This window comes from Pseudorasbora parva, chromosome 25 (genome assembly GCF_024679245.1).
Source record: "Pseudorasbora parva isolate DD20220531a chromosome 25, ASM2467924v1, whole genome shotgun sequence".
NCBI lineage: Eukaryota > Metazoa > Chordata > Actinopteri > Cypriniformes > Gobionidae > Pseudorasbora > Pseudorasbora parva.
This window is the reverse complement of record NC_090196.1, coordinates 29,446,791-29,471,759: the sequence shown is the minus strand read 5'-3', so window position 1 is coordinate 29,471,759 and position 24,969 is coordinate 29,446,791. Positions and strand designations below refer to the sequence as shown.

The 24,969-nt window shown below is 42.3% G+C and overlaps 1 protein-coding gene across 1 annotated transcript; it reads left to right on the top strand.

The window, feature by feature from the left end:
- Positions 1–10,144: 10,144 nt before the first annotated feature.
- On the top strand, positions 10,145–23,725 carry cdhr5b (cadherin-related family member 5b). Its single transcript, XM_067436605.1, has 11 exons — positions 10,145–10,333; positions 13,234–13,296; positions 13,388–13,477; positions 13,911–14,012; positions 14,093–14,272; positions 15,859–16,065; positions 16,295–16,408; positions 16,492–16,558; positions 16,849–16,986; positions 20,810–20,985; positions 23,261–23,725. Exons 1-11 carry the CDS (start codon positions 10,145–10,147, stop codon positions 23,723–23,725), a joined length of 1,791 nt encoding a protein of 596 aa, XP_067292706.1.
- Positions 23,726–24,969: the final 1,244 nt, after the last annotated feature.

The window sequence follows — 24,969 nt, the reverse complement described above, 5'->3', positions numbered from 1 at the left end:
CACATCAGAAATACAATTACTAGTAATATATATTATATATTTATACTTTATATATATTATATATAATTGTAACATTATGGTGACATTTAACTAGTGAAAATACAAAGACATCATAAATAATAGTTTTTTTATAGTTTAGTTTCTGCAAGTGATTCATGTTTTTTTATAGTAGAAATGTAATTCCTAATTCCTGGTTACTAGTAGAAATTAAAAATTCTAATTAAAATGAAATACTAGTATGGCAAGCCGTTTTGTCTTTTATTCATCCCCAGGATATTAATTCTTGATATCAACAATTCAATTTTCACTGGTTAAAATATAATGTCAGATATCATGTTAATATGTCAGAATTTTTTATCAAAAGTTATTGGCAATGGCAATTTTTGATATTAGGAAATACATTTCCACTAGTAAAATTTATCAGCAATGACATCACTTGCAGAAATCCAATTCTTGATATCAGAAATTAAATTTCAACTAGAAAATGAAAACTATTATTTGTGATATCTGTAATTTTTTTACTAGTGAAATGTCACCATACGCTGCCATTCAAATTCAATTGCTGATATCAAGAATTGATTTCTTAATAGTTGAAATTCCAATTTCACATTTCAGAAATACAATTACTACTAACAAATATATATATATATATATATATATATATATATATATATATATATATATATATATATATATATATATATATATATATATATATTAATTTGGTATAACATTATGGTGACATTTAACTATAAATATATATATAAATATAATTGCAGATATCATGAATCATTTTTTTCTCTAGCTGAAATTGTATTCTTGATATAAAACATTTTGATTAACGTTTTTACTAGAAAAGTAATTCCTGATTTCAAAAGTTGCCGTTGTTACTAGTAGAAATCCAATTCCTAATATGGGGAATTTGATCATTTTAACTAATGAAAATGTAATTGTTGATATCAAGAATTCATATCCTGGGAATGAATAACAGTCAAAATGGCTTGCCTTATACTGGAGCCTTTTCTGGAAGAAACTGATGTACTTGAGTGAACATTTTGACATTGAATCTGGCCTGTATCTCCAGGAGATCTGGGCTCCAGACGAGGCAGCTGGGCGACATCGAGTTCACAAACAGATACGCTGATCTCCTGAAATCTAAAGCCAAAATCACATCCATCTGCACCTTCCTGAAACGTATGCAGAGCAGCAAGAAAAGGTAAAGAAGCGGATATGCACAATTTTCGCTTAACACTTAACAAACTCAGTTATTGTTATATATTATGGTGTGTACATTTTTCTTTTATAGTCTGTTTCACTTAGTGCACTCTAAAATTTTATTTAAAAAAACAAATTGAATCTTGTATAGCTTATTAAATAAAGTTGCATTAAAGCAATGTAAAATCATATAATGTCACAATTTATTGATCATATAATTTGACAGTGCAGTAAGCTAATCCATACAGATATAGTAATGTTTCAACTTTCAACACATTTTTCTTTTAACACTATGAATGCTCTCAAATTAAATATTCCAGCATGAACATCATTTCGAGCATGCATGTTTAGTGTTCATGTTGCCTGTTCTCTGTGTTTGCAGCGGCGTCGGTGGAGATTCAGACAGATTGATTTTCCTGCTGAGACAATATTCATGCCCAAACATGTACCAATGAAGACCGAGGCTTCATGTCCGAGAAACATGAAGACAGCTACTTCACAATGTCTGAATCAGTTTTAACATGTTTGAGACTAACTGCTTGTATATATTTGAATAAAAATGACCCCCTCCCCCTCCAAACATGTCAAACTGCATATTGAAATGTCGTCATAAGACCAAATTACATTTCTCAGATGCAAATTAAACTCTGGATGCGAGAACCACTTCATGTCTTGTTTATTAAACCATACCTTTAGCTCTTCAGAGGAACATGTGGGTTTGTGAATTTAACAATAGACACAACAGGACTCTTCAAAAGAGCTAAATCCAAAGAATTACATCACTAATGTGACTCACAGGATCATAATTAATATAGCACCAATAACAGGCTGGCTTAGATTGCATAAGGTCATAATAAAATGGCATGGTCATGTTTAACTCTAGTTCATGTAAAAAACAAATACATTTTTTTTTAACATCTTATATAAAGTTGTTAATGCCAGCTAGGTTAACATACATGAGGTACTCTAAACTAAGTGTTACATCACAGTATCGTGGTATTACCACCAGCATCACATATTGCAAGCAAATTGTGAGGGAAACTAACTTTTTAAATAATTCGATTTTAATATCCTCAAACGTTTCATAATACATTTACATTTATGCATTTAGCAGACGCTTTTATCCAAAGCGACTTACAACTCAGGAGTACAGGAAGCGATCTGTCAAGAGGCTAAGAAACGCAAAAAGTGCTCTAAATGCCAAGATTTTAAATAGTACTCATAGTATCAAAAACCAGAAAAAGGGAAGAAGATAATCGAGTTGTTTGGTGTTTGTCATGCTAACGTGCGGTGGTCATGTGGTTTTAAAAGTCAAAATATAATAACAGGTAGGTTAGCAAATAATTTCTTCCTTGCATGTCGTCTGTCTTTCTTGTGTAATGATATAATAAGATACTTACAGTAAATGTGAGAGCGAGATAAGATCGCTTCAGTGCTTTTAGATACCGTTACCCTGACCATCGATGATAGCATGCGCTAGCAACACTGTGTGTGTGTGTGTGTGTGTGTTTTGTGACCATTGTGACCCTGGACCATAATGTCATGTGTAATTTTTTCCTTTTTTTATTGAGATATTATACATCATCTGAAAGCTTAATAAATAAGCTTTCTCACTGGTTTGTTAGGATATGACAATTTGGCCGAGACACAACCATTTAAAAATCTAGGTGCAAAAAAATATTAAATATTGAGAAATTTGCCTTTGAAGTTGTCCAAATTAAGTTCTTAGCAATGCATATTAATATACTACTAATATTTATATATATACACACAATTTTGTACATTTTCTACCATATATTATACGGTAGAAAATGTACAAAATATCTTCATGGAACCTGATATTTAGTTAATATCCTACACTGTAAAAAATATTGTTGGTTTAACTTAAAAAAGTAAGTAACCTGATTGCCTTAAAATTTTAAGTTGAACAACGAACAACGTACAATGAAGTTATTATTGTACCTGTAAATGTCATGTTTCGCTGCGTTATCACAAATAAAACAATTACCCAATATGCTTACAAAATCTTTTAATAATATTTCAATAAAGGTTGTCGATTCTTAAAAATGTTCATTGTATTAACTCAAATTTTTAATTTCAATGAACTCAAAATTAAGGCAACCAGGTTACTTATTTTTTTAATATTTTTTTTACAGTGGCATAAAAGAAAAATCGATAATCGTGACCCATACAATGTATTGTTGGCTATTGCCACAAATCTACCCGTGAGACTTATGACCGGGTTTTGTGGTCCAGGGTCACATATCTCTCCTGAAGTATTCACACTGGCTTCTGTGATGCTGTTAGCTTTTCTATCTTTATTTCACTTAAATCCAAACTCAAATTGTTTTCTAGTGTGAATTGATCAACATCTCTGTTGACGTTTCCAAGTGTTTAAGCCAATTTTCCATTCAGAAATAGTAGCTTGCCAAGGAATAATATAAGTTACATTATTGTAATAACATCATAATATAACATCTTTTCATTGTTGTTGTTTTTTAATTTTATTTTTATCATGGTGTAAACTTCACATTTTGGAAACAGCACTGATGGTTACCATCCACACACAACAAAATATTATTTTGTAAACATTATTCCTCTTTGTGGTCATGGTTTATGAGATATGATGAACATTTAAAGCAGCTGTGTGAATGTATACGAGGCAAAAGTCCACCTGTGCTCATCTTTATGGCCAATAAACCTGCATGAGATAAGAGTCCGTCTCAAAGGTTAAGATTGAAGTCTATTTTCACACATCAGTATCGCTCACAAATGCCTGATGAGAATTTGATTCCGTCAGAACAAAGGGAGTCGTCTTCGATATTCCTTTATTGATCCATCATCTAACACAAAATGGATTTGAGGCCTAAAGACTCTTCTGCTGTTTTCTTTCTTCTGGTTACTTTAGCACTCAACAAGTTCAGCGAAGCGCAAAGTAAGTGATGAAGATTTTTAACTGAAAAATATTACATAATCAGATCTTATGTAGGCTAAAACATTTAGAAATCCCCAGTGGTTTGAGAGATGGCATGTTACGCTGCGGAAAAATACGTAGGCCTGTTATCATATTTCCAAAACCGTAATTAAGACTCTAATTTCTTCTGAAAATCCTAATCTTGACTATGTTAATATTTCAACTGTGGTGGGCAATTGTTTGATTGTTTTTTTTTTTTTAAAAACAAGACATTGTTGAATTAAGACATTTTTCAATTTTATTATAAAACGTACTCGGTTACTTTCGTAACCTCGGTTCCCTGAGAGAGAGGAACGAGTATTACGTATGGGAAAACTCCTTTTCTCGAGAATATGAAGCAAAACTTTAATAAAGGTATCCATGTAAAGCGCAGTGCCGCTGAACGGCCATAACTCAGCGCGAGGAGCGCTCTGATTGGCCGGGCCACGGCAACTGCATGAACCTATGGTGAGGCGGCTGAGAGGAACGAGCCAATGGGGGGCGTTCCAGAAGCCCGCCGAAAAAAGGTGCTTATATTTGCATACAGGAGGCTATATAAAGCCCTGATTTCGCCATAGGTGTCAGGTTTTTAGATCGACTGAAGCGATACCTGAGAAGCATAAACACGGCACGGAACGTAATACTCGTTCCTCTCTCTCAGGGAACCGAGGTTACGAAAGTAACCGAGTACGTTCCCTTTCGAGAGAGGTTCCTCGTATTACGTATGGGAACACAATGTAAAGCGCCGTGTGTGCTGACTGACCCAGTATACCCAAGCACATGTAAATAACCCCCGAGACACCGAAGAGGCGGCTATAAGGGGGGATGAAGAACCGGAAGAGTCGGTTCATTTGAACGGCTGATCGGACAGAGTCGGTTCATTTGAACGGCTGATCGGACATAGTCGGATCTTATGATAAATGAAAGTGCTTAAGGACTGAAGTGTACAGGCCAAAACTAAAGGCAATCTGTTTACCAGGGTCAAGATAGAGCCTAAATGGAGAGAAGCCCTGCTTGTAGAGCTGGAACCTCCAATTTATAGAATCTGATAAAAGTGGACGGAGAGGCCCAGCCTGCCGCCGCACAGATATCTTCCAAAGAAATGCCACACGACCAAGCCCAAGATGAGGCCATGCCTCTAGTGGAGTGGGCTTTAACGCCTATAGGGCAAGTCAGGTTTTTAGACTCATATGCCAGCGAGATAGCGTCCACTATCCAGTGTGAGAGTCTTTGCTTCGTGACAGCACAACCTTTAGTGCGGCCGCCGAAGCAGACAAACAGCTGGTCCGACTGCCTGAAGGGGGAGGAGCGCTCCAGATACAGTCTCAGAGCTCTGACCGGGCAGAGCAGATTCGCGTCCTGTTCACCCTGAGATACGGGTAAAGGAAGCAGAGTAATAACCTGTGCTCTAAAAGGGGTAGAAAGCACTTTGGGTATAAAACCATGTCTCGGTTTAAGAACAACTTTGGAGTTGTTGGGCCCGAACTCGAGACAGGACGGACTCACTGAGAGTGCGTGTAAGTCACTCACACGTTTAACCGAGGCCAGAGCCAGCAGAAACGCAGTTTTGAATGATAAAAGCTTTATGGTCGCGGTCTGGAGAGGCTCGAAGGGGGGACCCTTCATAGCGTCTAGAACCACCGCGAGGTCCCAAATAGGGACCGAAGGGGGGCGAGGGGGGTTCAATCTCCTGGCCCCTTTAAGAAAACGTACAATGAGCTCACTTTTCCCTAGTGAATGTCCCGCGACCTGAGCGTGGTTAGCTGCTATGGCGGCGACATAAACTTTGAGCGTGGAGGGGGAACGACCCGCGTCCAGTAGCTCTTGGAGAAAAGCGAGTACTTCTGTTATCTCGCATGAGCGTGCGTCGATATTTCGGACGGCACACCAGTTAGAAAACACTGACCACTTCAGAGTATAGAGCCGCCTCGTCGAGGGGGCTCTAGCTTCCGCTATGGTGTTCATAACTCTGTCAGAGAGGTTTCCCGATACCAGTTGATGGGCCATACGTGGAGGGCCCATAGTTCGGGACTGGGATGCCAGATCCCCCCCTTCGCCTGCGTGAGGAGGTCTTTCCTCAGCGGAATGGGCCATGGGGCTGTGTCTGACAGCTGGATCAGATCGGAGAACCACGTTCGGTTCCTCCAGAGCGGGGCTATTAAAAGCACCGCGGATGCTGTCTCCCTGATTTTCTTGATGGTTTGTGGTAGCATCGCGATCGGGGGGAAAGCATACAGCGGGAGACTGGGCCAGACATGGGCCAGGGCATCCCTGCGTTTGGAGAAAAATATTGGGCAGTGAGTGTTGTCTTCTGAGGCGAAGAGATCCACTTTCGCTCTGCCGAAGGTGTTCCAAATTAAGAGAACCGTTTGCGGGTGAAGAGACCATTCCCCTGGGGGAATGGTTCTCCTGGATAACATATCCGGACCCACATTCAGAATACCTGGCACGTGAGCCGCCCTCAGGGAGCTCAGGTTGTGCTCTGCCCATAAAAGGAGATGCTTCGCCATGCGGTGAAGGGAATATGATCTCAGGCCACCCTGGCGGTTTATGTACGCTACCACCGACATGTTGTCTGAACGAACCAAGACGTGGTGGTTCTTTATACGTCAGCCGCGCGTTCATGAGTCTCGAGTCTAGAACAAAGCCCAGAAAAGATATCTTTTGAGTGGGTGACATCGAGCTCTTGGCGATATTGATCCTGAGACCCAAACAGTCTAAATGGTTGAGGAGCCAGGATCTGTGTGTTAGTAGTTCTGCTCGGGACTGGGCTATCACTAGCCAGTCGTCGAGGTAGTTGAGCACCCGCATCCCTTTCAGCCTGAGCGGGGCTAATGCCGCGTCCATACATTTCGTAAACGTGCGGGGCGCCAGGGATAAGCCGAATGGCAGGACCGTGTACTGATAAGCCTGCCCCTCGAAGGCGAATCTCAAGAATGGCCTGTGGTGGGGGGCTACCTGCACATGAAAGTACGCATCTTTCAGATCTATCGTGAAAAACCAGTCCCCAGGGCGAATGTGCGCGAGGATCTGTTTCACCGTTAGCATTTTGAACGAGCGAGTCATTAGAGCTTTGTTCAAATGCCTTAGATCTAGGATGGGCCTGAGCTCTCCGTCCTTCTTCGGAACGAGAAAGTATCGGCTGTAGAAGCCCGACTCGCTTTTGGGAGGGGGAACGGGCTCCACCGCTCCCTTCTTTACCAGTTTCAAAATCTCGGTGCGAAGCACGTGACTGACGCTGCTTCTCACCGAGGTCTCGACCACGGCGCGAAAGCGCGGGGGCCTGCGAACGAACTGTAGCGAGTAGCCCCTTTTTACTATGTTCATAACCCAATTTGATACCCCGGGCATGGCTTGCCAGGCCTGAGCTCGACACGATAGCGGCTGGAGCCGGCGCGGATAAGGGTCGCCTACTAGAGGGAACTCGGTAGCGCTGCCATTTTGTGCTTGAGACATAGAGGGGGTAGTGCTTATGTGTGGCGGCGTGCACTGTGGAGTGGGCGCCGGGACATTTATAGCATGGGTGGGAGGGGTGAATGAGTGTAGGAGTGCAGACTGATGTGTGGGCACATTTACTACAGAGAAAAAGCTCTTTTTGAGATTTATTTGGGTCGCCGTGATAACGGCGTTTGTGTGCAGGCGAGTGCGTTTGACAACGGGCTCGTTGGCTGCTAAACTGAGGTCGGCAGTCACCTGCGTGCGGGGAACTGGGAGACCGGGAGGGAGAGATGGGGGTCCGGCCGAGGCGAGACCTGACCATCTCCTTTTTATCCCTGCGGCTAGGACGGCTTCGGAGGCTCGGGGTTCAACACAATCCTGGGTCGAGGTCCCCGGCGTTCAGGCCGACTGCTGCGGTTCGCGGAGCGGGAACGTTGGCGCGGTCCAGAAGAGGAGCGAGGCCGGGAAGGTGGCTCTGCCGGCTTAGCGGGTTGAGAAGGCGGGGGTCTACCTCGAGAGCGTCTCTGGCCTGAAGACGAGCTGGAGCGCTTAGGCAGGAAATGCCTCATAGCCTGCGAAGCCTTCTGCGCTTCGGTGAAGCGCTCCGCGAAACCCACGACTGACGGGCCGAAGAGACCGGTAGTGGAGATGGGGGCGTCCAAAAAGGAGGCTTTGTCCGCGTCCTTCATCTCGGTCAAATTCAGCCAAAGGTGCCTCTCTAAGACCGTCAGGTTAGCCATATTTTTCCCGATGGCTTGTGCAGTGGCTTTAGTGGCGCGAAGGGCCAAGTCCGTCGCGCTGCGGAGGTCCTTCAAAACATCGGAGTCGGGGACAGACTCATCCAAGGAGCGGAGAAGTCTGGCCTGGAACACCTGAAGGATAGCCATGGTGTGAAGGGCCGCGGAAGCCTGGCCAGCGGAGGCATATGCCCGGCCAGCGAGAGCAGAAGTGGTGCGGCAGGGCTTGGACGGGTGCTGAGCCCTGGACTGCCATCCTCTGGAGGAGGAGGGCGGGCAGAGGTGCGCGGCGACAGCCTCCTCGAGGGGTGGAAGAGACTCATAGCCTTTTTCCTTAGCGCCGTCGACAACGGAGAGCGCTGGGGAAAAAGCGGATCTGGCGCGAGCAGAGTAGGGCGACTTCCACGACTTCGTAAGCTCGTCGTGTACCTCAGGGAAGAAAGGCGCGGGCTTCTGAGGAGAAGAGAGGCGGCGGCTTTCCAGGAACCACTCGTCCAGTCTGCTGCGTGTTGGCTCATCGGGCTGGGACCACTCGAGCCCGAGGTCTTCCACGGCCCTGGAGAGCACGCGGATGAGTTCCGCGTCGACGTTAGTTTTGGCGCTCGTGGCGGTCTGCGTCGAAGCGGGGGGCTCCGAGACAGAAGATGACCACTCGCTACCAGAAGCGGCTGTGGAGAGGCTGTCCTCATCATCCTCTGGCGGCGGGCCACCGAAGGAAACCGAACAGGCCGCTGCATGAGAGGGACGCTGTTCCTCCTGGGTGAAGGTGACCGGCGATGGCGAGGCACGCGGGGAGTCATCCGGCGTGCAGTCGCCAGACCGTTCCGGCAGCCTCTGGTCGCGGCGTTTCTTGCGGCGCGGCCCAGCGGCAGGAGGAGGGACCTGGTCGAAGGTGGCGAGGCGAGCCCGAAGGGTCTGCAGCGCCATCTCATCGCACTCGGGGCAGCCGCCCTGAGAGAGTGCGAGCTGCGCGTGGTCCCGTCCAAGGCATGCCACGCAGATGACGTGACGGTCGCCGCCAAGGAGAGGAGCTCTGCAAGAGCCGCAGGAAATACGAGGCATTTGAAACAACGCCCCGCGCTCTTTTAGGAGAAGAGAGTATAAAAGGATACGATCGCCGGATGGCGTAGCTGGAACGGCAGAGAAGGCGGAGAGGGAGTCCGTCGTCCTCAGCTGCAGGTTCCGCTGGTGCCTTTTCGACGGCGGTTGCTTCTTCCGGAGGTCAGCGAAGGTATCGCTGAAGGAGATAAAATCTGACACCTATGGCGAAATCAGGGCTTTATATAGCCTCCTGTATGCAAATATAAGCACCTTTTTTCGGCGGGCTTCTGGAACGCCCCCCATTGGCTCGTTCCTCTCAGCCGCCTCACCATAGGTTCATGCAGTTGCCGTGGCCCGGCCAATCAGAGCGCTCCTCGCGCTGAGTTATGGCCGTTCAGCGGCACTGCGCTTTACATGGATACCTTTATTAAAGTTTTGCTTCATATTCTCGAGAAAAGGAGTTTTCCCATACGTAATACGAGGAACCTCTCTCGAAAGGGAACTAATTCTACTGATTGATCATCTTCTAGCATTAATCATGAACCTTTTGCACATTTTAATGAAATACAGTGGTACAGTGGAAGTCAATGGGGTCCTTCTTTTGTGTTCAGCAGAAGAAGAAAAATCCATGATGCACAAAATTTTATTTTTTTGGATGAACTAGGTGGCTTACTTGTATTTTGTTCCACACTTGCTAACAGGCACTTTTTGCATTGCCAACCAAGACCATTCATGACCATTAATTCTGAATTCCCTTTCCATGAATGGTACAGACCTTTGCTCGGCTGGTACTCTAACTGCTTTTAAAGAAAACAACGCTCCTGGTGCCATTGTTACAACAATCACCGCTGAGGAAGGGGTGACGGCCAGAATCACTAGTCAAAATCCAGAGGGTCTCTTCGGGCTTGATGGATACAATCTCATTGCTGAGACTGTGCTGGACTATGAGGTTAATATGAAGAGTCCGCTATTGTGTTCAACCAAAGCATGAACACTTCTGGGGGTAGTACTTACTATAATTACAAGTGGATTTTACATAACCTTTAGTGAAACCATAGCCAGTGAATGTCACTTACCAAGACTTGAGTCTTCAATCTAAACTTGTGTGTTTTGTTTGTTTTCTCACTTAAAGGTGCAGTAAGCAATTTCTGAGAATCATTAGGGGCTTTTGTAGGAACCGTTTCCTATAGAACTAATAGTGGAAGTATCCACTTTATGGCATGTTAGCACCGCAGGAACTGGGAACGATTTTGGTTTAAAATCCTGTGTACACAAAGATTATAGCATATATTTACTCCTCAAACTAACTCTCAACCTCTTAACCTTTACGCTTAGGAGAAAATCCAATGCGACTTTGAGGGGACCAACTCTGCAAGCGACATTGGGCATCACCCACACACTTTCTTTGTATAACAGTTCTATCAAATAATGTATTAGACAGGACTGTTAAACAGAAACTAATGAAGACTGAGAATGGGAGCGCTGTGTGCTCAGTCTCTGGTGTTCTCAGTGTGGCTTACATTAGTGGTTCCCAAACCTGTCCTGGAGGACCCCCAGCACTGCACATTTTGTATGTCTCCCTAATCAGACACACCCACTTCAGGTCTTGCCATCTCTACTAATGAGCTGATGAGTTGGATCAGGTGTGTCTGATGAGGGAAACATACAAAATGTGCAGTGCTGGGGGTCCTCCCGGACAGGTTTGGGAACCACTTGCTTACATCACTTCCTATCGCAAAAGCGAATGCAGCCAGGAAAATGGCAGAGGGGAACAATTAGCTCTTTGGGGATCCTATTGTTGAACACTGTTGATATTAGAAATCAGCCCAAACAAACACACCCCTCCCGTTATTGCTCCACACCAAAATACACGAACACATAATGCAAGAGTAGATGTCTCTATATAATAGCAGAAGCAAAGATAACGAACAACAAGGAAGAACAAACAATTAAAATACAGTACACAAGTATGTACACATTGTTAGTTGCCAGCAGCACATTGCTCTCCATCTTGCTCACACTCTTTTCTCCCCCTTTATGGTGGCCAGCCCCCTACTGCTGGATTGGCTCAATCTCTCTCTCCTCCTCTCTCATGAGTGGATATGCCCCCTACTGCTGATTGGCTCAATCTCTCTCTCTTCCCCCATCATGAGTGGATATGCCCCCTGCTGCTGATTGGCTCACTCTCTCCTCCGCCATCATGAGAGGATACGCCCCCTGCTGCTGATTGGCTCACTCTCTCCTCCGCCATCATGAGAGGATACGCCCCTGCTGCTGATTGGCTCACTCTCTCCTCCGCCATCATGAGAGGATACGCCCCCTGCTGCTGATTGGCTCACTCTCTCATCCGCCATCATGAGAGAATACGCCCCCTACTGCTGGTTGGCTCACTCTCTCCTCCGCCATCATGAGAGGATACGCCCCCTACTGCTGATTGGCTCACTCTCTCTCATCCGCCATCATGAGAGGATACGCCCCCTACTGCTGATTGGCTTACTCTCTCCTCCGCCATCACGAGAGGATACGCCCCCTACTTCTGATTGGCTCTCTCTCTCCATCTCTCTCATGAGTGGATAAGCCCTCTACGGCTGATTGGCTCACTCTCTCCTCCGCCATCATGAGAGGATACGCCCCCTACTGCTGATTGGCTCACTCTCTCCTCCGCCATCACGAGAGGATACGCCCCCTACTTCTGATTGGCTCTCTCTCTCCGCCTCTCTCATGAGTGGATACGCCCTCTACTGCTGATTGGCTCACTCTCTCTCCTCCGCCATCATGAGAGGATACGTCCCCTACTGCTGATTGGCTCACTCTCTCTCCTCCGCCATCATGAGGATACGCCCCCTACTGCTGATTGGCTCACTCTGTCTCCTTCTCTCTCATGAGTGGATACGCCCTCTACTGCTGATTGGCTCAATCTCTTTACTCCCCCATCATGAGTGGACCCACCCCCTACTTCTGATTGGCTCACTCTCTCCTCCCCCATCATAAGTGGACCCGCCCTCTACTGCTGATTGGCTCACTCTCTCCTCCCCCATCATGAGTGGACCCACCCCCTACTTCTGATTGACTCACTCTCTCCTCCCCCATCATGAGTGGACACGCCCTCTACTGTTGATTGGCTCACTCTCTCTCCTCCCCCATCATGAGTGGACACGCCCTCTACTGCTGATTGGCTCACTCTCTCTCCTCCCCCATCATGAGTGGACACACCCTCTACTGCTGATTGGCTCACTCTCTTCCCCATTATGAGTGGACACGCCCTCTACTGCTGATTGGCTCTCTCTCTCTCCTCCCCCATCATGAGTGGACATACCCCCACTGCTGATTGGCTCTCTCTCTCCTCCCCCATCATGAGTGGACATACCCCTACTGCTGATTGTCTCTCTCTCTCCTCCCCCATCATGAGTGGACACGCCCCCTACTGTTGATTGGCTGCAGTGATACTGCTTGATAAAAGTATGTTGTGGTGCTCGGTCTGATCCACTTTCAACAGGGTTTCTCAGAAATCACTTACTGCGCCTTTAAACTTGTGAGAAAATGTTTAGAGGTCAGTTTAAAAACAAAAGTGTCAAACAGCTTTAACTTTAAGACTTTGCCTTTTAATTTACATAATTCTAGAGTTTTATTGTCCAATTGATAAATTGAGAACATTGTGATCTAAACAGGCTGCTTTATTTTGTTTAGTAAACTCTGATAATGTACCAAATAGTTTAGCTTAATTATTTTACAGTACTTTTACACCCATACCTGAGTCCTTACTTAAGTATAGCATTTCAAAGAAACCAGTTAGTTTAAAATGTGTTATGTTCAAATTAACAGAGCTTATATGTTATGTGATTTTCTCAGACATTTGATGAGAACAACCCATATGAGGTGAAAGTTGAGTGTACAAAAGTTGATTCAACTCCTGTAAGTAATGGTGTTTTATTTAAATTAACCTAAATTCCTTCTTTCAAATGTTTGCTATTGACTACTGCATGTAAAATTTCTTTTTTTGTAGACTTCATTGATTCTGAGAATAGTCGTTGAGGATGTAAATGATAATCCACCAGCGTTTGCACTGAGTCAGTACTCACTAAACGTTGATGAGGTACAGTGACAAGATCCTGTTACACTTCCTTTGCTATCATGAACTTTTAATGTTGCCTTTGATTCATGATTATGTATCTGCTTTTGTCTCGTGACATTTTCAAAAACTGAAAGCTTTTAATGAATCTTATAGTTTACAAAAGTGGATACCAGTGTTGGCCTAATCACAGCAACTGATCCCGATAAAAGTGACAGACTTTACTACCGTCTGGATTCTCCTGGGGTACGCAACAAAAATCCTAAAATATGTGTATAGAGTTTGTATACATTGTATTTCATGGTAATCACAACAGTCCTTTTGGGAAATGTGTGTTCTGAAATATCTACATTTTGCAATTCTCTGAGAAAATTCCCATTTAATGTTGTTTCCAAGTTATTATTGAAATACAATCATCAAAAAGTCTCTCTGAAACAAGGCCTTTGTTCTCTCTTAGGGAGAATTCGACCTCCTGACTGATTTCAATCCCAACATTCTGGTGAAAGAAATTCTGGATTATGACAAAGTTAAAGTAATCACCATGACGCTATATGCACAGGTGAGTTGGTTTGACCTCAAGGTTTCATTTCTAAAGATGCTCCTTTTTGCACCAATAACTTTCATTTGATAACATTTCAGGACACTCCAACTGGATCTACAGCAGAAGTCTCACACACTGCATCAACCACCATTGTAGTCAATATCATAGACATTGACAATCGTCCACCGTGGTTCCAGCCTTGTTCAGCCCTGCCCGAGTTTGCACAAGTGTGCATAAACTCTGGTTATGAAGGGACGGTCAAATTAAATGTGCAAGAGGTGGGTATTAGTGAGTTTCTGAAGACCAATTCAAACTCTCCCAACAAACACTAACACCGTATAAAGTTGGCTAATGGATGTAGAAATATTAGGAAGTCAACATTTATTGGGACAGTGTGATTTAGCCTAAAGTGGCCTGATATTGAGTTACAGCGTTAGATGAGCATACATTTTTTTGCACACCACAGACAGGTCCTTTGTCCTTGAAGCCAAACCAAGTACTGGCCATTGATGGAGACAATGGCAGGAACGAGGCAATTTGTTACACATTTCTTGGTGAGTTTAAAGTCTTCATGGGTTGAAATAAAGAATTTATGTTCCTCCGGGTAGAGGAGTCGACAGGTTTTAATTTATATATTTTTCACATTCAGAAAACAATGAAGATCCGACATTTGAAATCAACATTGACACCGGGAGCATCACAATGCGGAAACCAGTAGGGGAGGCAGGAACGATTTTTCTTAAAGTCATGGTGAGAGAGAAAAAAAAACCCTGAATTAATGTTTTGAATGTTACATGCAATCAAAAACTTAATTTGGAACCATAGTATATCTTCTGTACACTTGATGGTTCCATGAAGAACCTTAGGGGTCATGAACTGACAAATCTAATTTTCCTTTTGACATATCAGAGATCATCATACTATAAAATATCCAGTACGTTTCAGAACCAGAAATGTCCTTTTTAGTCCAAAAACAGCTTTTATTGTGGCTACGTCCACATTAAAGGGATAGTTCACCTAATAATGAAAATTCTGCCCTCATTATGGTCCAGACCTGTATGAGTTTCTTTGTTCTGCTGAACACAAAAGAAGATATTTGGAAGAATGTTTGAAACCAAGCAGAGAGAGCAACCATTGACTACCAGAGTAGGGATAAATACTATGGTGGTCAATGGTTGCTCTATCTGCTTTGTCAATATATCTTCCTTTGTGTTCAACAGAACAGCTTGAGGGTGAATAAATTATGAACATTTTCATTTTTAGGTGATCTATCCTTTTAATCGGAATAGATTTGAAAACTTAGTTTTTGTTTCAAAACGCTCTGTCCACACTCATGTTTTCCAAAAGTTTCTCATCCACACTGATCCGATTTAAAATTGTATACAGAAAGCAATCAAGAAACAGCCAATCACAGCAGTGGGTGTTTACGCTAAAGTCTCACAGCAGCCAATCACAGCAGTAGGCATTAAAACTGAAGTCTCAATGCAGCCAATCACAGCCGTGGGCGTTTACACTGAAGTCTCACAGCAGACACGCCCCTTCAAACAGAGCGTTCAAATCAGAGGGCTAAATAAATGCCATTTATTTCTAAATTATGACTTTTGTATTATAAACCATAATAACACTAAGTGCACCACAAGAAACATTATAATATGTTAAAGGGGTCATGACCTGCATTGTTTTATTTTTTTATTATACAAAAGGTTCTTCATTGTGAAAAAAAGGTTTTTTAGAGTTTTGTTTTGCACACTAAGAAAAACAATGGTTATTTTAAGATTGTTAACTAAAAGGTTCTTTGGAAACCAAAATGGAAACCTTTAAGATTGTAGCTGCTTGCCAAACTAAATGTCCCTGTTTTCCTTAGGCATATCAGAAGGAGAACGCTAATCAGTTTGCCACCACTACAGTCATCCTGAATGTGGTGATATCCAGCAATCACCCTCCGATATTTGTGAACCCAAGTTACGAAGGTTTCATCTCAGAGGATGCAGGTGTGGACAGCTTGGTGCTGGAGAGCAAAACGTCCAACAGACCCCTCCGAGTCCAGGCTACCGATGAAGACTTTTCTAATGTAAGAAGTGTCTCTAACTAAAAACACACATTCTTATGTAAACAGTCGCACTGAATTAAATGATTCGTAAGAAACCCTCTTGACTGAGTCGTTGCTTTCAATTCAGTGTTACAATTTACATAAGAATGATTTTTTGATTGATTTACACAAATGTTTTCCGTTCAAGGTTTCATAAATGATGCCTGTTGTAATATTTCTTGTGTAAACAGCTGGATTTCTGTCTTTGTAGGGGTATAATCCTAACCTCAAATTTGAGGTTGTAGACGGGACTGAATTCTCCATTACTCCAGAAGGTTTCATACTCATGGCGAAGGCGGTTTCCCCTGGCAGTGTGAATTTACAAGTAAGAATTTAATAATTCATATAGTGCTTAATGCACTTGACACATGATAATATTTATGACTATGATGATTCAATTTGACTCAGATGAGGGTGGTTGACACAGACAATGATGAATCCAGCACGGCTTCTCTCACGGTCGAGGTCATGCCAGGTAAGACCAAACCAATACTGCATGCTATCAAGACAACACCTAATTACAACAGGGATAATTGAAAGTGGCTAGCAGGGTGTGGGCTAATCCTGGGTTTCAACAAACAGAATTGGTGAAGGATGTGTGGATATCCCTTTCTAGTGATCAGCTCAATCCATTTTCATTTCAAGCCACTGAAAAGAAACATCCAAAAATAGTACAATGCGATTGATTTGGTCCATAAATTCAATTTCAAAGATTGACTCGAATCAGTCAAAGCTCTTGAATGGTGACGCCCTTTTTTTCTACAGGGGTTCCCATTACCACACCAGGCACTACTATCATGACTTCTTCCATCATAACAACAGATCACACCGCTAACACACAGCTAACAGACATCACCGCCACTTCTAACCCAGGTGCCAACACAACTACAACCCGCAGCCCAGGTACACTTATGCTAAGCTAACTAGCTTTACTAAATCCACTGTGGCCAGTTGCATAAACTTAAAGGGATAGTTTACCCAAAAATGAAAATTAGCCCATGATTTACTCACCCTCAAGTCATCCTAGGTGTATATGACATTCTTCTTTCTGATGAATAAAGGTTGAGTTATTTTAAGAAAGTCCTGGCTAATCCAAGCTTTATGAATGGCAGGGATTGTTGCTCTGATTTTAAGTCCATAAAAATGCCTCTGTCCGTTAAATAATGTGCTCCACGCGGATCCGGGAGGTTAATAAAGGGCTTCGCGAATTGATGCGTTTGTGTAAGGAAAATATCCATATTTAAAACTTGTTTGAATTAAAGTTCAAGTCGATCGCCTTCCATGGAAAAGTGTTGAAAGTGCCTTCTCGAAGTTCAAGATGTGTATGCGACGTCTGACAAGCATACATGGTAGTGTAAGCCTTTGAATGGCAGAGGCACTTTCAACACTTTTTCCATAAACTGAATACGGAAGGCCATTGGCCAAAACTCTAAGTTTTAAATATGGTCTTTTTTTACACAAACGCATCAATTCTCTAAGGCATTTATTAACCTCCCAGAGCTGTGTGGAGCATTTATATGATGGGGCGATGCATTTTTATAGACTTTAAAAACTGAGCAACAATCACTGCCATTAAAAGCTTGGATTAGCCAGGACTTTTTTAATATAACTCAGATTTTATTAGTCTAAAAAATAATGTCATATACACCAAGGATGACTTGAGGGTGAGTAAATCATGGGCTAATTTTCATTTTTGGGTGAACCATCCCTTTAAGGAGAGTTCACGCTATGTCTGAATTACCGTAATTAACTCTCATTAGACTATGAGACTGATAGGGTTTGGGTTAATAGAATAAGTTGACATGTACTTGCAAAGTTACTCTCAGTCAGTAGAATGTCTGTTGGTGGACTATTAAAATAAAAGTGTCAGCAGATATTAAAATTAGGGTAGGCAATTTTCAGAAAGGCTAGCAATGGCAATAGTCAGCTAGAAAGCACAAGATCTTTGTGAGCTTGTGAGATCTTTAAACCCTCCCTTTAGAGCGTCTCCAAATCCACACCTCCTTCAAAACACATGAACGCGTACAAAAGGGAGCAAACAAAAGACGAAAACGAGACGACGTTAAACTACCTCATGTCTCAAAACACATAACATTACAATAATAATGAACATAAGCAATTTGGAGAGCACTGACCTGTTTGGTGTTGGTAGTGTTGCCATTGAAATGCATAAATTCGAGTCACGAACCGCTTCGAGTCACGAACATCACGGGTTTTCAAATTACAGTAGTTATGTCGTGAACGCAGCATAAGCTAGTGTTTTGGTTCAGGAGGAACTGTAAAAGGCAGCTGCTGTTTCGGTTTGCGGTGTTCATGACTGACGTCTGGTTCTTCTACCACCCCGAGCGGGATTCGATTTCTGCCATGGGAGGCATAATGCTAACAAGGATGCTAAAGACTGCAGCCACTAGCTTCAGTCGCTAGTGGGCCTCTTGAGATCAGGAGAGTAAGGCTTCCCTGCACATGTCTTACTATATAGCCTCCACTACACTTACCCCCCCAAACCTCACTTCCATCTGGGTCACAACACTAATGTAACCCCTCTGGTCCTACTCGCACCAGTATGAGTGGGATTCAAAATAGCGTTTCTGGCACGAGACGCAGGTGTGCTTACAAGGACACTAAAGACTGTAGTATGTTGCAAGGGGAGTAAGGCTTCCCTGCAAAGCTCTTACTAGCTAGCCCTGCTATACTCACCTCCCTAAAGCTCACCCCCATCTGGGTCACAGCACCAAAGTTACCCCTTCTGTCCAACATTTTGGATTTGATAGTGTTGCCATAGAAATGCATAATTAGGATGCCTTGTATACAACCTTGTATTAAGATGCGTTTTGGTCGATCGGATCACAAGTGGATGACACTGAATACAGGTGTAAACAGGGGTCTAAAAAGTTAAGAGCTTTTTCATTTTCGACCACTTCCAGAGGCAGACGAAACAGACCGATTTGATTTCATAGTGTAGATGCTCATGTGGTCGAATGTGTTCAAACAGCCACAAAAGACCCCCTCCTACTGACCTAATGTGCAAGTGCTCTAGCCAGACGGGATGTCAGCTGGAGACTCAAGTTTGGTTTGAAGATGAAATGCGTACCATGCTCAATGTTCTCTCTCCACTCCTGATTTCTAACACACACTCACAGCGTTTGGCTGGTCTTCTGTCTGTCAGTCAGAGCAGAAACTAAAGGTACTGCTCTCCGTATGTTTTCCATCGTTCATATGTAAATTGGATGCTCATTTTGTCCATTAGATTAAAAGATCTGAAAAAGCCCATAGAGTCCCCCCCCCATAGACCCTCCCCTCGAAGAAATCAGGACAGAACTGGTTGAAAGTGGACAGAGATGGATTGAAACACCAGGTGTAAAGGGTAATTTGATCTGATCGACCAAACAGATCAACAGGTGTCAACAGGGCCTGAGGATGTGAACAGCTCAGAGTAGAACGTCACAGGTTGTCTCGTAATCACGACATGGCATGAAAGCAGCTTTAGCCTCCATTTCAAATTAATTCAAACTCCAATTCAAATTAGACCCATTTACATTTTTAATTAACTGACTGAAAAATTATAAACAATCGTAAAGTAAAAAACATGATAACTAATTTCTAAGACTAATCTTTGCATTTTATCCAACTGGCCACTGGTGCCACATAAAACTGTTTTAAAATATTCAGAAATGTATCGGTGCTAATGACATGAAATTTACTAAATCAAGGTTGCATGTTTTATGCTGTTGGACACTTTCGGATGCTGGCTATTAAAGGTGGGGTAAGTGCTATCTGGTAACCGTTGTTGGTATTTCAAATCCCCAAAACAAACACGCCCCTACCCCCAAAAGGGTCTCGCCCCTATTTTGATAGCGCCGCCCCACACATACGTAACCCAGAGGCATCAACGGCTATGGCAGAATCTCTGTGTATCTAATCCAGGTCGAATATTCAATGAAAAAGTCATCCCTTCTATCACAAAAACACAAACCGTTCTCATGAACAACTCGATAGTACATGAGCTGACAGTCCAGCTAATGACATATTACAATTAAGACGAGATTAGAGTTATAGCGATCACAAAACACAAACCGTTCTCATGAACAACTCGATAGTACACAAGCAAGACAGTCCAGCTAACGACATATTACAATTATGACTGAATAAGGGTTATATAGATCATGAAAAGAGTAAGCAAACATATATTAGGAGTATAGTATCTTACTTGTCGGAGACATTGTGTGAGGTGATCTTGAAGCACACAGTGAGGAGGATTTAGATGCTCCATACGGTGTGGAAATGAACGGGTCTTTATCATCACTGAAGTGAGACGCAATACGATCGCAAATGGACAAACAAGCGAACACGACACACGAGCATAGTCAAGCGGCATATATTAGGCTAGTTCTCGGCTAATGTCCGTCATGTGTGACTCGTGTGTTTTGAATAATGACGTGCACAGAGCGAGAGCGAGCGCTCTTCTCACCATCAATAGTAGACACGCCCCTTACCTGCTGATTGGCTACAAGTTTGTTATTCCACTCGGCCTGAGTCCTTTTTCTAAAACGGTTTTGAAATAACACTTATCCCACCTTTAAGGGTGTGCGATAATATATGTGAAAACACATTAAGCATGTAATTCAAAAGGATTGCAATTGTGAAATTCCAGCAGTTTGTTTCATCTTTGTAAACCCAGTTATTGTTAAATCATTACAAAACCTGTTTCTTTCCTCTTGTGCCGCAGGAGGACAGCAGGGGAAAGCAGGCGAGTACAGTACGGAGGAAATGGCGGCTGTAGGGGCTTCTTTGGCTGTGGTTGTCGTTCTCTGCTTGGTGTGCATTGGACTGATGGCGCACCGCATCAAAGGCCACAACACAGACTGGAAGAAGCTTTCCGAGGCCAGCATCTTCCGTAGCACAGTGAGTTTTCACACTGTAATTTTTTTTGTTGATTTAACTTTAAAAAAAGTAAGTAACCTGGTTGCCTTAAAATTGTGAGTTTATTGAAATTAAAAATTTGAGTTGACACAATGAAGGAAATTTGTTTAATAAATAGAAACTCAAATTATTGTATCTGAACCACATAAAAAATTTGATAAATCATGAAAATAGCACTATTTGGCATGTTTCACTGCATCATCAAAAATAAAACACACACAATTACCCAAAATGCTTACAAAATATTTTAATAAAGGTTGTCGAATCTCAAATCATTTCCATTGTATTAACTCAATTTTTTAATTTCAATGAACTAAATTAAGGCAACCATGTAACTTTTTTTTTTTAATAATTTTTTACAGTGCACAAAGAAATCAATGTTAGGTTTAATACAAGTTACGCACTCTTTAGAATTATTGTTGTAAATTAATGTCATTCAATTCATGTAAACTATTAAATTATCAAATTCCAATATTCATTAATCAATTCTTACATACATTTTTGGATTTAAATGAAACGTTTGTTAAAGCATTCTCAAATTAAATTATTCACAAAACTACCCTTATATTTTTCATGAAAAAAAGTCAAATTTTATGATGACAATTTTTTTAATTAAATACTAATGTTAGTATTTCTATATCTAGAGTATAAAAACCGGATTCTAAAAAAGTTGGGACACAGTAAAAATTGTGAATAAAAAAGGAAAATTAATTTACAAATCTTATAAAACTTATTTATTCACAATAGAATATAGATGATATTAAATGTTGAAAGTGAGACATTTTGACATGTCATGCCAAATATTGGCTTATTTTGGATTTCTTAAAAACTACACATTCCTAAAAAGTTGGGACAGATAGAAATAAGAGGCCGGAAAAGTTAAATGTACATATAAGGAACAGCTGGAGGACCAATTTGCAACTTATTAGGGCAGTTGGCAACATGATGGGGAATAAAAAGCTCTTTTAGAGTGACAGTGTCTCTCAGAAGTCAAGATGGGCAGAGGATCACCAATTCCCCAATGCTGCGGTGAAAATAGTGGAGCAATATCATAAAGGAGTTTCTCAGGGAAAAATTTGAAAGAGTTTGAAGTTATCATCATCTACAGTGCATAATATCACCCAAAGATTCAGAGATTCTGGAGCAATCTCTGTGTGTTAGGGTCAAGACTGGAAAACCAGACTGGATGCCTGTGATCTTCAGCCCTTAGACGGCACTGCATCACATACAGGAAAGCTACTGTAATGGAGATCACAACATGGGCTCAGGAATACTTCCAGAAAACATTGTCGGTGAACACAATTCACTGTGCCATTCGCCGTTGCCGGCTAAAGCTCTAAAGGTCAAAAAAAGAAGCCATATCTAAACATGATCCAGAAGCACAGCCGTTTTATCTGGGCCAAGGCTCATTTAAAATGGACTGAGGCAAAGTGGAAAACTGTTCTGTGGTCAGACGAATCAATTTTTTTTTTTTTTTTTGAAAACTGGGACACCATGTCCCCCACACTAAAGAGGCCAAGGACAACCCAAGTTGTTATCAGCGCTCCGTTCAGGAGCCTGCATCTCTGATGGTATGGGGTTGCATGAGTGTGTGTGGCATGGGCAGCTTACACATCTGGAAAGGCACCATCAATGCTGAAAGGTATATCCAAGTTCTAGAACAACATATGCTCTCATCCAGACGTCGTCTCTTTTTGGGAAGACCTTGCATTTTCCAACATGATGATGCCAGACCACATACTGCATCAATTACAACATCATGGCTGTGTAGAAGAAGGATCCGTTACTGAAATGGCCAGCCTGCAGTCCAGATCTTTCACCCATAGAAAACATTTGGCGCATCATAAAGAGGAAGATGCGACAAAGAAGACCTAAGAAAATTGAGCAACTAGAAGCCTGTATTAGACGAGAATGGGACAACATTCCTATTCCTAAACCTGAGCAACTTGTCTCCTCAGTCCCCGGACGTTTGCAGACTGTGACAAAAAGAAGAGGGGATGCCACACAGTGGTAAAAATGGCCTTGTCCCTACGTTGAGATGTGTTGATGCCATTCAATTCAAAATCAACGTATTTTCCCCTTAAAATTATACATTTTGTCAGTTTAAACATTCGATGTGTCATCTATGTTGTAATCTGACTAAAATATTCAACTTTGAATTTCCACATCATTGCAGTGTTTTTATTAACAATTTGAACAGTGTCCCAACTTTTTTGGAATCGGGTTTGTATTTACTGTAGTATTTTTGTTTTTACAGCTTGGTGGGGGCTCGGGTGATCCTAAGAAGGGGATGCAGTACAGCAATGAGGGCTTCCAGCATGATGGAGATTCTGGCAGTATCAACTCTAATTTAGCTGCAGACCTGGAGAATAAACTGGAGTCTGGGCTGCAGCCACAGCAGAGAAGTGTGCCAGCGCAGGAGAACATGACCCCCAGAGCCGCCTCCGTCCTCCACAGCACTGCACCCGACTCCAGCAGCCTGGCGGATTCAGAAACCGTCGACGGAGAGAAGGAAGTCAAACCAATCCTGACCAAAGAGCGCCGCACTGAGGACGGCTACAAAGCGGTCTGGTTTAAGGAAGACATCGACCCCAACACCAAAGAGGACGTGGTCATCATTCCCGACACTAGTGAAGCGGATGGAGACCACGAGGAAGAGGACAATAGCGAGGATGGGGACAGCCTAAGAACTGACATGGATTCAGAAGACGAAGAAATTTGATGTTTTCATATTCCTTTCTGTTAATAAGTCTGTAAATATGCGTCACAAAATTAATATAATTTCAGTTTGTAGAAAAAACACACACAGAGTATACACATATATTTGTGCTTCTACATTGATTAATCAATATTAATTGCATCTACATAAAAGTTTGAGTTATGTGGACTCGCCAAGTTCCCATAACATCAATTGTAGATGAACATGGTTCATCTACTTCATAATTTTAAGTTTACTGGTTCTCACGTTAAGTTATTGGGTTAGTTCACCCCAAAATTAAAATTCTCACATTAATTCCTCACCCTAATGTCGTTTCAGCACCCGTAAGACCTCCGTTCATCTTCAGACACAGATGAAGATATTTGTGTTGAAATCCGATGGCTCAGAAAGGCCTTCATTGACACGACGAATAGTTTTTGTGTGCAAAAAAACAAAATAATGACTTATTTAGTGATGGGCCGATTTCAAAACAATGTTTTGTTATTGATTCAGGATCCGAATCCTGAATCAATACGCTGATTCATAACTGTTCGAAACTTTGTTTTGAAATCGGCCCATCACTGTTTTTTAGTTGATGTTTTTTTGCTCACAAAATCTATTCTCGTCGCTTCATAAAATGATTGTAGATCACTGTAGTGAGATGGGCTTTGTAACGACGTCTTTAGTGCCTTTATGGGTCTTGAGAGAGGAAATGACATTGGTGTCAATGAAGGCCTTTCTGAGCCATCGGATTTCAACACAAATATCTTTGTGTTTCGAAAATGAACGGAGGGTATCCAATGACATTAGGGTAAGTAATTATTGATATGAATTTTCATTTTTGGGTGAACTAACCCTTTAAGTCAACTGATCACTTTTACAGTGTTGATGTCAATACCTTGTAGAAATTTCTGCACAACATGAAAAAATAGAATAAACTCTACAATAATGACTTACAGCTCAGATTTACTTTGTAACAGCTCAAAAGTTACAGAATAACTTACACCACAATCATTACCAAAGTCAAATGAGTTTTCCCTCCAAATCAACCTCATGGTTTACTTTTGGTTGACAGCAGGCGAAAGCATATATTCACTTTACACTGAAAATCTGATCTGTGGCCTGTACGGCGAGACAGTTTACGTCACAAGGTTGTTGAAGCAACTGTTTGTTTGTGACAGTGCAGTGGACTGCTGCCCTTTCACATAACGATCGTAAATTATTTTATAATTTCTTATATAAGCTTTAATGATTAACCTGAGAACCGT